The sequence below is a fragment of the Bemisia tabaci genome, chromosome 1 (assembly GCF_918797505.1).
Source record: "Bemisia tabaci chromosome 1, PGI_BMITA_v3".
NCBI classification, from domain to species: domain Eukaryota; kingdom Metazoa; phylum Arthropoda; class Insecta; order Hemiptera; family Aleyrodidae; genus Bemisia; species Bemisia tabaci.
Window position 1 is genome coordinate 11,938,090 of NC_092793.1, and position 14,946 is coordinate 11,953,035.

Here is a 14,946-nt window from a genome sequence, read left to right on the forward strand (position 1 = left end):
AGTCTCAATGCATAGGTATTCTTGGAAAAATTCGCTCCCAAATTCCAATTTTTAAGCATAAAAAAGTCAATTTGAACTTTCTTTCCGCCTTAAGGAATTCCGAAACTTCAAACACGTATTTCTTGAAATAGGAAAAACTGCACCTCTACGCCTTGTCTTCCAAGCCCCTCATTTATGACAGCACCATTGTTCAACTTCAGCCATCAATAAGATTAGAAAGAGTGTGTAAAATTACCGACTTTCCCAGCAATAAATAATTGTTAGAGATTCTCAACAATTTTATCGTATTCATTTAAAAAAAAAATTGAAAAATTAAAAACGGAATCATAACACAAAACTCAGAGACACCATCGTGCAGGTATACAGTGGGAATTTCATAAAATTTGTATTTCGCGCCTAGTGGTGAGTAGCGGAAGTGGTACCCTTTTGCCACAGTGTCAAGTAATGTATATTTTTTTTTATGTTTTTGAAAACTAATACATACCTTCTGATCTAATCAATCTGAAATATTATTAAATATTATTAGAAAAAAAATTCATTCCCTGAAACTAAGTTTCCGTTATTTTGCATTTTCATGGAAGTTCTTTTTGAGGTAACGGGTTGTTATGGGAAAACCGGCAACCGTGGAAATGAGCTATCACAAGCCTCAAGCAGCGAGCTTTCCTTGGAATGTCATCATTCTTTTGTTTTGTAAACAAAATCTCGCATTATGCGAATAATTAAGAAAGAACCGTGGTCTAACTGGTGTCGTCTTTGTGCTAAATCTTGTGAAGATACCCTCAATTTCAGTGATGATAACGAAGAAGTCAATCTCTTCTTGAATTGTGCCCAAAAATACCTGTCTATCAGGGTAAGTTATGTGACCAACTTCTATCAGTATTCATCACAACATGCCTGTATCAAGAAGTGTTTTTACGCCGAATTGGAAAAAAATTAATTATTTTTTCTGTCATGATTGCGACCTGTTAACGTAGATGTGTGAATTTTGCTTCATCGATCAATGGCACTAAAATTTGTGAATTCTTAACCTTAAAGTTTATCGAGCTGTGTAAGCTGATAACATTCAATCACAAATTGAGCATGGTTTAGATTTTATAGCCTCTCAAAAATTGTTTGTCATGATGCTGTCCAAAATTTTATGCTGCCAGTCATTGTGTTTTTGAGCTCCATTTCTAAGGAATCCATTCGAGCAAAGAAACCTGACCTCCCAGGCGGGTGTCGATCTGCCCGAAAGAAAATGGAGTGAAGAGACTTCAATATTTATTAACTGCCTTTATACTCAGTGGGAGACGGTGCCATCACCGTCTCCCACAATTGAAATCAAAAGCTAACAAATTTCACGTTTGTTCCTTTTGTCTTATCACCAAAGCATTCTTGCTAGCACATGCTGGTGTCCGCAAAGAACGCTTTACTTCAGTTGCTGTTCAGAGGCACACTGATCCTTTGCAATTAATTCATACCAGTGCAAAAATATCTACATCTTGTATATTGCTTCAGTTAGTTTGAAAGATGTTGTTTTGTTAAAAAGAGTTTACGTTCCAGTTACATTCATTGAATTCAGTAAGTACCTATTGAAAACCTGCTGTTTCTGAGATTGAAGTTGGTCGGTTTTCCTCATTTAATATCCTCATACGTTTTTCTCCTTTGTTGCAGTTGAAAGACAACTTGAACTTTCCTCAAAGAGTTTGCAATGATTGTAACAAACATGTGTCCAGTTTTGACAACTTTGTCAAACAGTGTAGCCGAGTTCAATCTTTATTCGAAGCACTTGAACAAAACAAAGACTCAGTGGTCGATCTTGAGTCCTACAGATCAACATATCTATCAGAACCTGTTAAACTGGAAAATGTATGTATGATTTTTGTCTAATGCAAATTGTGTAATTCTAGCAGAACTTGAATTTTGCATAGCCCTACTGATAGTGAGGAATCTTATCACTATTTGAACGTTTGTTCTGTTGTTCCAATTTTTTTAGTTTCTAATTTACACTTGGTAATGGCTGTGAAAGCCAAAATGATCAACATGAAGGAATTTAACTACAAATTCACCCAAGCCACTGAGCAAACAAGGAAAACGTAGTTATGGCTTAAGCGCTAAACCGCATATCGACGGTGTAAGTCAGCAATCTTATAACTCGGTTTGCGACGTCGCAGACTTCCTGTCATCTTTTATTTTTTAAATGGAAAACTGTTCAGCGGCAATTCTTTAAAACTGCCGTGATTTTTCTTCTCTGTGCGAAGAAAATTCTGTATAAACTTCAAGGAATTGTGTCAATTTGTTCTCCTTTAAAATAATAACGTAGAGGCAAAGATTTCCAGACACGGCAAACAAGTTATGTGATTGCCGACTTACACCGTCGATATATCCATTCGCAACATTGCAGACTTCCTTTCATACTTCTTTTTGCCTTTGGATAACTAGTCGACATAATATCTTGAAAAACATCCTTGATTTTTCTTTCTTTAAGACAAATGCTCCACAAATTTCAAGCTATAGAGTTGACTTGTTGCTCTATGATTTTGAAACACTGGAATGGAGATATGTGGTTTTGCACTTTAGCCATTGATATACAAAATCTTGTTCTTTTTAGAACAATAAGATGTAACTGTTCCAATTTATTTTGATCAACCAATCCTACAGCCACAATTATTTTTAAGAAAATCTATCAAATAGTCTAGAATAGTGTGTTTAATGGAGGGAATAAATACTCTCTGTATCATAATGTACAATTTTCAGTCATCGTCACTTGTTAATCGTCAATTCATTCTCATCATTTCAGGATTCCTATTTATTGATCACAGTGCCACCAGATGCTGTGCAGGAAGAGGACTCGGATGGAGAAAGTGATTTTGGTATAACTGACGATAATGTTGTCGTTGAATTAGGAGAAAGTAGCAATGAAGCTTGGCCAACCAAAGAGCAGGAATCATCTTACACTGAGAATCATTCCGATGAACGCAGCGCGTCCAAGAGGAAAAAAGGAAAAATTGATGGAAAAAAGAAGAAAGATGGCAAACTAAATAACAGTAAACCTATTAAGAAATTGAAATTGAAGAGTGTAGCATCCAATGCAAAATCAAGAAAGAAAGGTATTTTTTCTACAGCAGTATTATAACTGAAAAGACATTCATCTCAATATGTAGCGCCGTACAGTGGGTCAATTACGCTGGTCTCAGAATCATATTTTGGTGCTTGATTCTATTAAGATCTGTCCAAACAGCAACTTTCTACGTTCAATTTAACCAAGATAGTGTGCTTCGAAAAATTAGTTGTATGACATCATCCACCGCAGTAGATACCCTTGGTTTTTTCCACCTTGCATTCATCCAAGTTTCCTGTCGAGTAACCGGTGCAAATGTGTGTATCACTGACTGATGAAAGTAGGGTGGAAAAACCAAGAGTGTCACTATCGTGGTGGATGACGTCAGAAACCAAATTTTTCAAAGCACTATATCTTGGTTGATAATGAACGTATAGAGGGTTGCTGTCGGACGGATCTTATTATTTTTAGCTGATCTACAAAAAAAAATGCTCTTGAAATCGAAGAAATGAACTGATCATTTTCCAAATTATGTAAGCACCGATGAAAAAATGGTGGAAGAAACCAAGGGGGTCACTACTGCGGTGGATGGCCGCGGTAGTAAAAACCGTATTTTTCAAAGCATGATATCTCAGTTAATGATATTCAAAGTAGAAATGTACTGTTTGGACTAATCTTTTATTCTTAGCTGATCTGCACAAATTGGGCATCAATACACGATTCTGTGACCAGCGCAACTGACCCTTTGCCTTCCCAGGTACCTGTTGTTCTTGCCTGAATTTGAAAAAATATTTCAGAGGGCTTGTAAAAGATGCAAAATTTAACAGACTTAAAACAGTAAATTTTCCTGCCTTAAAATATGGCAGGTAGTTTCTAAAGTTTCAAACTAAGATATTGTTCCCCACAGTTCATTTCACAAAACCTGAGTGTAAAATCAAGATTAGTTATGTAAATGGCACCGCAACAGATCTGGTCACGATGACCTGCCTATTCGCTTGACACTTGCTACTGTGCAGTAAAGAGAGGTCCTCAGCCTGTCTATTGTAAGGGTAGAAACAGTGCTTACATTTCATCTCTCCCTAAAGATCCCTAATACTTACCCTGACTGCAATATTTTAGTCGTCGAAAAATTCCTACTTTGGTGTAAAAATTTGGGTTCCAATATAATTCTGTCCAATGATCACAATTTGAAGCTGATTAACAGTATATGTACCGTGTATGCAAATACTGTAATACTGTATGTCAGCTTCAAATCAAGATAATCGGACAAAATTTCAGCGCGTTGTCATGATAATTTTGCGCTGGAACTACACTTTTACACCAAGATAGGAATTTTTCGATGGCCAAAAAATTTCAACTTTACCTAATATTTTTCCCTTTTCTCATACTGCAGTTGGACGTCCTAAAAAAATTGATGGCACTAGTAAAAAAAGAACAAAGAAAGATAAAGAAGGTGAAGGCAGTGGTGATTGGCAGCTTGTTGAGTGCGGAACTGATGAAAATGTGGACGGTAAAAAAGTAGAAACCAAGCAAAAAGAACACAGTTCTTCAAATCATTTCACGTGAGTTTTTCTTTTGTGATAAATCATTGTAAATGCATTATACTTGCTCAAAGCATCATTTAATTTTCAAAATTAAGCCCTGTATAAATTTAAATTGATTTATTATTCCAATCATAGGTGCCGTACACTAATCTTTGAATTGAAAGAATTAAGTGTTGTGCTGAATCGTTAACAATTTAAAGTTGTTGGAAAGTGTGATTGAAAAGGAGCATAGCAGAAGAAATTAATCGCAAGTAATAGAAGTACAATACATGCACCTGAAATTGAATTTTCTTGAATACGATCATTAATCGTTGCATGGTGCCAGTCATGGAATACCAGGAAAACGGAGAAACGTCAGGGAATTTTTACAAGTCAGGGAAAACCTGTAAATGTCGGAGAAAATGACGAAAGTGTCAGGGAAAAATTGTTAAATTAGCTTTATTTGCTTTCTAGAATGAGTTTGACGTTTCAAACAACAAAGGTTGCCTGAAAACTATTTCAAATCAAGTCTTCTCAACCATCTTGCATATCTTCAATTGCCTAAGAATTTTAAAAAAATTGATAAAGCAAGAAGCTCGTTTTTTCTAAATTGTCTGTTGTAGAATACTGTGTAAGTTTGTGTGTATGAACTTAATGACAAATGATGGATTATTTTACAGATTTACATGTCATGTTTGCCTGCATGTGTCCGCCAATTGGAATGCGTTGAACAAACATTGTCAAGCTGAGCATGATACTAAGGCCTATGTTGACTGTACCTGTGGTAAACGGCTCACCACCAGAACTTCAATAATCGAACATAGAGCCAAACACTCACGAGACTTCTCATTCAAGTAAGCTTTAAATTGTTATATATTGTAATATTTCCTGCCATTTTAACACTCACCAGCCTCAATGGTGAAGTGGGTAGGGTAGTTTGTTGCCAACACTGAAGTCCTGGGCTCAATTCCTGGTGGTGTTGAGGTATTTAAGGACACTGATAGATCTCTTATCACAGCGGATGACCATGCCACTCCAATACCCTGTCTGTCTCGCAACAGGGTGGAAGGCATCTGGTAGTAGTCAGTCTGCACTGTTCGCCTGTGATGTGATTAAATCATGGATCACTAGTAGTGTGTGCTCCTGCTAGCACTACTTGTCAGCAGGAGATAGAAGTAACATAGCCCAACTTGGTGGGGGCATAGCTGTGATCCAAAAAAATGTCCACTTTTAATAGTGTTTGTTAGAGTTGTCAATACAGCCTGTCATTGGCTCGGTAGTAGACTGCTGAACTGTATGTGTCATTGTTACGCGGTCAGAAGCATGATCTGACCTGGAGTTGTACGATGGCTGGGTTCTGCTGGTTGCCTTGGCCCCATGAGGGCACCTTGCCAGTCATTGTAGTCCTTATTACTACCACTAAAGTCAGCCTCAGTGGTGTAGTGGTCAAGGCAGTTCGCTGCCGACACTGAGGTCCCGGGTTCAATTCCCGGAGGTAACTGATATTTGAGGACACTCAAATATCAGTAATCGTGACCGTGGATGACTATGCCACTCCAATACCCTGACCCCTCAAGGTAACAGGTTGCGGGAGGGACATAGTCACCCAGTAAGTAATCCGTCTGCACTGTTTGACTGGGTTGTGGAAAAATCGGTGATCACTCGTAGCCACTGCCAGCGTTACCTATCGGTGGAGATTGCAACAACACAGTCCAACTCGGTAGAGGCATGGTCGTGCTCCGACAATTTGTGCTCTGCAGCGTCTACCACTGTCTTTGATAAGACCTATCATCGGCCATCAGACGGCTGCTGAGCCTTGCGGGAATATAGAGGTTACACAATGCGTCAATAGTACAAAGTTAAGGAGCACGGTCCAACTTCGGGGTGCACGACGGCAGTAGCCAATTGCCTTGGTCCCTTGAGGGCGCCTCGCCGGTAAGCTGGGCCCTTACTTACTACTTATTACTACCACTGCTATTCTTCAGTATGAAAGCCTGCCCCGGTGTAATTAGTGATATGATCAATCTGACTTCCAAAATGCCATCTGATTCATAGTGCTTGTACCATGAAAAATTAGAAAATTTGGTGCCCTTGGATTGCATCTCTGTCTTGTCAAAGCAAAGTATGTCAGCATGACACCGCATTTTTCCTATTTTCTTCTTATTTTTGTAATAATTTGAAATAAATACATAAAAACCGCTTTTACATTGCTTTTCAGCGGTCCATGACACCCAACCAACAAAATCCTTTATCCTCCCAAAGCCCCTCAAGGTGCTAAGATTCTCTCCTTCGTAAAATCTGAAATGAAAGTCGGAATATGTTTCATTCAGCTGGAACTTTCTATCTAATATATCACTCCTATTTCTTCAATTACTTAATAATGTCAAGAAGAATTTATTCTTATGTTGACTCTTGACTTTTTACAGGTGTGAGCACTGCGAAAAATCATTTCATCGGAAGTCTCTACTCATCTCTCACTTACTTTCACATGTCCCAAAAGATGAACAGCCTTTTGTCTGCTGCAAGTGTGCACGACGGTTTCATTGTGAGGCTCTCCTGCGAAACCATGAAAAAGTTCATTTGCCGAAAGAAGAACGATTTGTTTTTCCGTGCAAAGTCTGTCATAAGAAGTAAGTTTCTTCAGTTTACCTTTTCAAATTTTACCGTATATATTAGCTCAACTAAGTCAGGTAAGTGAAAGATTGAGTTTAGCTGGAATTTCTGTGTGAATTTAACAAGATGATGAATCACATTTAATACATTTAAAAAAAAAAAAACAAGCATCTATACTTCTAATTGAAGAAGTTATTGATCATTGATTAATTCGGGTTTGGTGATGGTTGTAAATTAATTGATGTCTTAAGTTCCAATGTATGAAATGTGATTCGATGTGAGGTGCTGTTGCGGAAAATTTGTGAGGATATAAAATTTGATCGAAAATGTAGTCCCCTAGCCCAGGGATCAAACCTGGGACCACCCGCTTATGAGGCAAGCTCTTTACCGCAGAGCCATTGCCTCATATGAGAGGAATGCTGCTAAACTGCGCATATACGCTCGAGCGCTCAAAACAAGACTTTTCGGTATTTTTTTGGGGTGTTTCCAGGGCGCATTGAATAAAACAAATATATACGAGTCCAATGGACTCATCTGAAGAGTTCGTATGAATTTTTGCAGCCCAATCGGGGGCGGCAACTTGGGAAGTTCCCTTTGTGAGTGACAGCCTCTTATGGATGTATTTCTGATTGCCTAACTGCTGTTTTACTCAAGAGAGGCAATTAGCACCAATTTTATATTCTGAATTACCTCAGTCAATTGTAAAATACTATTTTTTTTTTTTTAACGACAGCCTTCTAGCAGGATCATAATGAACAGCATATTACAGCATGAACTGTTTTGAACTCTTTGCACATCTAAAATTTTTAAGCACTGCCTCCGAGAGTTAATATTTACCAGGAAGTCATTTTAAATGTTAGGGTACTTCTTCTCTAATCATTATTTTTAATTTACAGTTTTTGCAGCAAATCTGCTGTCTCTGCTCATGTGAAAGCAATTCATTTTGGAGAAAAACCATTTGTGTGCGATCAGTGCGGAAACAGCTTTGCGTCCAAAGGTATTCTCCAGGAACACTTGACAGTGCATAGTGATGAAATGCCGTGGGTCTGCACTGTTTGCAATAAAAGGTACGCTTGTATTTTTATCTTGTTTAATCAAAGAATTCCATCCTTTATCTATACTTTATATTTATTCTTTTCAATTTTTCAAGCAGCAACATGAGGCGTCATTAAGTAGGAGATTCATCTACAAAGTGTATTTGAAAATAAGAATGTATACATACTTCATTTAAGTTCCTTAGTAGCGCAGAGTTTTTTCAAAACTTCCTTGTTAGACGGACACTTTATGCTGAGTGATATTCATGTATGTTTACTGTTACGGGCATAATTAAGTGAAACTTAAATAATGATAATGTTAGAATGTAATGATAACCTTGGTCTTATGAAGCTGTTTATACTCATACAAAACTTAAAACATAGAAAGTAAACATCATCCACAAGTAAAGCTACCAACTGAGTTGACTTTTTCGATAATAACCCAATGTAATAGGTCTGTTAAACGCAAGAGGTATAGCCAACTGAATACACTTTCTAAGGGTAAATTCGTTCGAAAATTACGCTGGACACTTAAAATAAATCCGAAATTCACTATTTAGCTTGCAATCTGTGTAGTTTTTAACATGCTTTTTCAAATTTACCGCGTATGCTGGCAGTTTTTCTTGGTGGCTGGCAGTTAGATTTGCCTGGAGAGAGACCTAATCTAAATAAACAAACAATCTTGTGAACTGTTTTAAACTCTCCTTGCATAAGATTTCAAATGATTCAAAGCTTTTGTTTTTGCAAAATAAAGAAAGAAACAGGAAACAAACGCCTTAACAAGATTGGAATCATATTATAGACAAAGTTAAAAAAAGAAGTGAAGTAAAAAGAAGTCGTTTCTTTACTCAAGTTAATTTTTCTTACCTCTCCGTCTGTTCAAACCTGATTGGCGAGGACTGTGAAAAGCATGTAATTGCTTTTGATTAAGTAATCCGCCAGAATATCGCTTTTTCTCACAATATCAAGATGAAAATTACGCAGTTTCTCACTTCTTCGTATGCGAAAATCGTGCAAGCAACTGTTCAAACTCAGGAGTAGGTATGTAGTATCTTGCAAAATTGAAGGAAAATCTTAGCCTTTATCTCATCTCATATTACTGACGTTTATGAATATTTTGCTTGAATCTAGGGGTAAGTCGCGTATTTTCCGCGATATTGAGGTGAAAATTGTGTGATGTTTGTGATCTTAATTAACGTTCTGCAACATGTAGGTAAAACTCGCAAAATTTTTATTGTTATTCGAATATCGATGATAAGGAAACTTGAAGAACCGTGTTACAATTTCTGCAGATTGCGCACTAAGGAATAGATTTCAGACTTTTTTGATGTGCTGAACGTGATTTTCGTGCGATTTTACCCGTAAAAAGTACAATTTTTTAGCTGTGTCTCCTGCGTACAACAGACTAATTCATTCATCAGAAAAGTGTAAAATCCACCTATCAATACACAATGTGCATATAATTTTTATCATTCATTTCCAAATACCCCGCATCCATGCTGTCTTTGCCTTTCTCTTTTTTTTTCTAACCTCTAAGCAACTAAGTTTGCCAATCAAGGGATATAGAAAAACCGAACCTAAATAAATAAACAGTGTAAAATGCTGTTGTCAAGCTCTTCTAAGCATGGCTTTAAAATTTTTCTTTATGTTGTTCTTTCATTTACTTTGACAATATGGCAAAAAAGAACGCTTTTAAACAGGAGAATCATTTACAAGGATGTCTGATAACATGTTGCAAACTTTTTGTTCATTTTCGTCATGCTTTCATACATTTCTATCAGAAAACTTGGTTGCCAGCAACTGAGATTAAAGTATTAACAACCCTTGAAAATTTGAAAATGCGAGATGGACTTTGTACACAAATTGTCCATCAAAGAATGGATTAGAGATTTTTTAAATGCCCTCAACATTATTTTCTCATGGTTGGGTTTGATGAGCTGGTTGCATAATTTGTGTGTATTATACCCATTGACCACCAATATATTAATTCATTGATTTGACCGATTCAGGTTCAAAACGAAGTATCGATTGAACGTCCACATGGATATCCATAGAGACACTCCGTATTTATGTCCTCATTGTCCAATGCAGCTATCAACTCGGCGTACGTTAAGAATGCATTTAGTCATTCATCGCGACACAAAAGCCTACCAGTGCCCAACATGTGGAAAAGCATTCCGCAGATCTAAAGATTTAAAGGTAGGCTGATTGCTGCTCATTTTATCTTACTCTTTCCTCTTTGTGAAAGCTCATCAATCATTTGGATGTATTTCTATCAAACAGAACTATGTGCATTAAGACATGAGTCCTGAGACCCATAAAAATACATGCTCAGCAGGGCTCACGTCATAATGCACATAGTTCCGTTTGACAGAAATACGTCCATTTATGATGTGGAGTTTGAAAGATTTGATAATTGTTTTAAAAAATTCATTACTTTGAAATCAAAGTTGTGCATTGTGAAAGAATTAGCTTGACTGGGGGTAAGTTCAGAATAAAAGTATTCTCTCTGTAGCTTAATGTCTTGAATGAAGCAAAGATTCACTTTAACTTTGTAAGCACGTGAATTCAATTTTATAACCACAATCTGTCAAAGTTTTTTGAGCTATAAAGAAAGTAAAGAAAAAGAAAGAAACTATAATCAAAATACAGAAATATATAAATGAATAAGAACGGTATAGTATGCTTTCAGGAGTTAAGTTTTACAAATGTGCTTAAGTAGAAAGCTATTACACTCATAAAAATTCTTGGACCTACATTGAATTTCCTTGATTGATCTTATTAAGCTCCATGAGGAACTGTAGGCCCTGTTGTATATAATTCAGAACAGTGTCTTAGTCACACCTAGCCTCTTTTTTTTCTTCATTGTTAGTTATCATAAGTGATTCTCAGAACATACTTATTTGAGCCTCTCTGGAAATCATTTGATGGAAAAAGAACTGAAACAGGAACTCAAATGAAAATAAGTCAAAAATTGCTCACATGTTGCAACACCTCCCAAATGCTGATAACATTGAGCATAAGAGTTCAATTGACGTTGCTTCACTTTTACTGTTCTTAACTTTGTTTAATTTGTATTTTCGTTGCATTCCTTTTTTTCACTTAATAATGGCCGGCAAGAATGAAATACATGCTGTCTTAATGTGAGTTTTGAAAGAATAACAATCAAGAAAAAAGGAAGTATTAAGATATGTGTAATATTTAGTTTGCAAAATATGATATCTGATATGAGAAACTACTATAATGCTGTCAAGTCAGATTTAAGAGCTTCAGAATCATTCTTTGATGGTTGAAGCGTACAGATTAACACAAAATAATGAGAACTTTTCTGTGTGTCTGTTTTTTGCGCTCAGTAAAATCAGAGGTATCACCCATGAATGAACACAGTAAATACCTTTCCACTATTCTATTTTCGTTTCTTCCATTTTCGTTTCATCAATCAATAAAGAATTGAATTTGCATTGGTTACTTAATGTTTGTCATTAGTGGGACTGTGGCAAAATAACTTATGGTGTGAAGTAGTATAGTAGAAAATATCATCCATTCTTGCAAATTCACTATAAATATTTGACTAAATAAAAATTCATGGCTCACAGGATATATGTAGAGATATTTGTATTCATCCACAAAACAAATTGTCTCCCTTTTAGCAATCAGAGAGGTAGCGAATCTATCAATGATGAAACGAGATGAATCAATATCCTGATTTGTAATGCTAGATTTCTTGTCATTTTTTACTTGATTTAAGGATAACCATTCAATATTTTTGAACAACATTTTGTATTATTTTTGCCACTCTCTCAGGAATCCTCTCTTTGATAATTTTATTTAAAAATATCAGGTAATATTCTTTCGAAAAAATGAAGTAAAACTGAAAATTCTGAATTATTACAATGGAGGTCCAGGTTTTTTCAAATTTGTGATGACCTTATATAAGATATGGAAAAATTAACTCCTCTGTTATTGAACCATTTTTTAATTTTGCCTGTTCCAGAATCACAAAAATTTGCACACTGGAGAAAAACCGTACGTCTGTCAATTCTGTTCTCGGACCTTTGCCAATGGGTCCAATTGTCGTTCTCACAAGAGACGCATGCATCCGGAAGAACTTCGAGAGTATGAAGCTTCCCTAGGGATAGGAAACCAAGGAGGATCTTTTGATGCAATAGAACCACCTCCCAGAAACGAAGGTGAAGATGATTCAAAAGAAGAACCGTCTAAAACTCCCCCAACTCCACCGCCCAAGGAAATGAGGGAACCCAGCATGGAACTTATTAAATACGCAACCAACTCAAATCACTTTGTTCCCAAGGAAGCTATGATTCCAGCAAAGCACCAGTATCAGAACTTGTTCCACCGCAACGGACCGTATCACCAACAATTTGGCCCTCATAATTTCCCGGTAGATTTTCCCCTGCACGAATATGAAAACACTTTTCAAGCTGTGTCCTATGCTCCGGCATTTCCTGGAAATTCTTTCACTCATTGAAATTTTAGATCCAAAGAATAATGTCCTTCTTCTATTTTTCAGTTGCATCTCTGATATTTAGTTTTGTCCACTGAAAAAAGGTTTTTTTTTAAATTTTTTTTATTTTTGTCTGTGTTTTTATTGCAAGAAAAACACCCTAAATTCTGTCATACATCACTGTTGTAAAAATGTTACTTTTGAAGTACGTATATGCATGATAAAGCTGCTTTCCAAGAGGAGCTCAAACTCAAAAGGATTTTATGCTATGGCTTTAGCTATTTTTTCTGAACACAAATTAGTATGTCAATTGGACTCATAGACTCGGTGAAGCTAAGATAAGTTTTTACTTTTGAATTATTTTCTTGTTCAATGCAAGTAGGAATGGTATGAAAATGCAAACTAAGTCAGACCTATCAGTTCATGAATAAAAAGTTAAATCTCACTATTTTTATGAGAAGGTATGAATGAAAAATAGTACAAATATTTACCGGCAATTTGAGAAATCAAAAATTTGATTTCAGAATCTTTTGCAATTTGCCACACACCAATCTCTGTTTTTTTCTCTTTTTGTTTGTATTCCTTAACATGTTCCTTTTAAATTATGGACAATATCTTCACATTTTCCAATTTACACTTACACATACAAGCCGCTTTTATGGTGCTCCCTGGAGCTGTGTAACATCTAATCGCCACTGTACTGTGTCCTCCAATGCTCCATTTCTCAATTTAATCTCGTCTATTTTACAATTGTATATCCTGTCATTAATACATTTATATTTCTTGTCTTTGAAGTGCATGAAGTTGGCATCATTTTTTTTTCTTTTTCATGCCAACAGCTAAATAGTTAGAACCCAATCATATTTAATCTTCATTTTCAAGTAAAACTTAGCTAATTTGTTTTTCTTTCTTTCAAGTCAAACTAAATCGATTTCTCTAATTATAATTGGTTTAATTTGGAAAATAAATTTTCAAACAGTTGACTTGTTACAAAAGTAGTGTAATTTTTTTTTTAATTTGAATCAAAACAGCAACAATGGTTGAAATTCTGTGACGAGACATTATTAAAAAATCCATTGTATGAAAGAATGTTTTTTTAGTGGTGTAGAAAATTAAATTTAGTTTCATTACTAAATCAAATTGTTTGCAAGTGAATCGCTTTTCAAAATATTTGATTCATCTGACCTTAGTTCTCAAATGAAGACCAGATATAATCGGCACTCTACTCCTAATCGTAGATCTAAAAATAAGCTGGACAGTTTTTTATCTGCTGTCAGTCATCCCTACAATTATCGAAAATTAAAAATTTGATTAAGGTAAAGTCCTCTAGAGTCTGTTTAAAAAACAATCAATGTTCAAGGAAATCAAAAAACCTTATTACCCTTTTTCGCGTGTATAGAAATATGTATTAATTAATTATGAAGGAAATCAATGATTGGATTTTATTGGATCAAGATACGTAGCATACGTCAGTATTTGATAACCAGTTCAAAAAAATAGTTAATTCTCTGCCACTTTGAATGTTAAATTATTGTTTTAATCGCATCATTATGTTTTGGAATATATTGGCAAATCTATATCTTCCGTCACTTTTTCTTCTGTTGTTTTAAATCCTAGTCTCTCTTTCAAATCATTCCTGCTGTTTTTAATTTTTGAGTGCCAACTACGAATTTCTGGAGAATTTACCAAGAGCTCTCTTTTTTATGCAATCACTCATTTTGTGACTGCACTATTCTTAAAAGCCATTGATTATAATGCATTTCTGTTCAACTTTCTATCTGTGATAAATTTCATGAAAAATCAGTGTAAAGATTGTACATAATCTCTAATTTAAATGTGTAAGTAAAGAATCTTCTTTTTTAATGCTCTGTATTATTAATGCTCTGTAATCATGACTTTTAATAAAAGGTACCTATCATCCTAGCAACTCTTGTTCCATTCCGTTTTCTGATTCCTGAAAAATTAGGATTATTTAAAGTTTCAAAATGGGTCTGAATGAATAGTTCATATATTTTAAGTAAGTCTTGATTATGAGTCTTGTATAATTTTTACAAAAAGCTTCGAGTGAAAATTGTTATGAAATTTTTGCTTCAGTGTACCATCTTAAAAATTTCTTGCAGAAACTGGGGAAAATGAAGAAAAAATTTTAAACCAATTCTTCAACCAAATGCCAATGCAAGAATGTCACCTATCTTACATTTCACCAAGGATTGTTTTACGCCTAAGCTTTTGTAGAGAAACGTTGTATTGCAGCGTTGTAATGTTGCAAAG

The 14,946-nt window shown here is 35.5% G+C and overlaps 1 protein-coding gene across 1 annotated transcript; it reads left to right on the top strand.

Moving 5' to 3' along the window:
* Positions 1–626: 626 nt before the first annotated feature.
* LOC109039666 (uncharacterized) lies at positions 627–14,598 on the top strand. The gene is made up of 9 exons (XM_019055263.2): positions 627–850; positions 1,654–1,848; positions 2,780–3,089; positions 4,434–4,602; positions 5,244–5,417; positions 6,990–7,193; positions 8,073–8,243; positions 10,220–10,409; positions 12,205–14,598. Exons 1-9 carry the CDS (start codon positions 710–712, stop codon positions 12,697–12,699), a joined length of 2,049 nt encoding a protein of 682 aa, XP_018910808.2. The 5' UTR covers positions 627–709; the 3' UTR covers positions 12,700–14,598.
* The last annotated feature ends 348 nt before the right edge of the window (positions 14,599–14,946 follow it).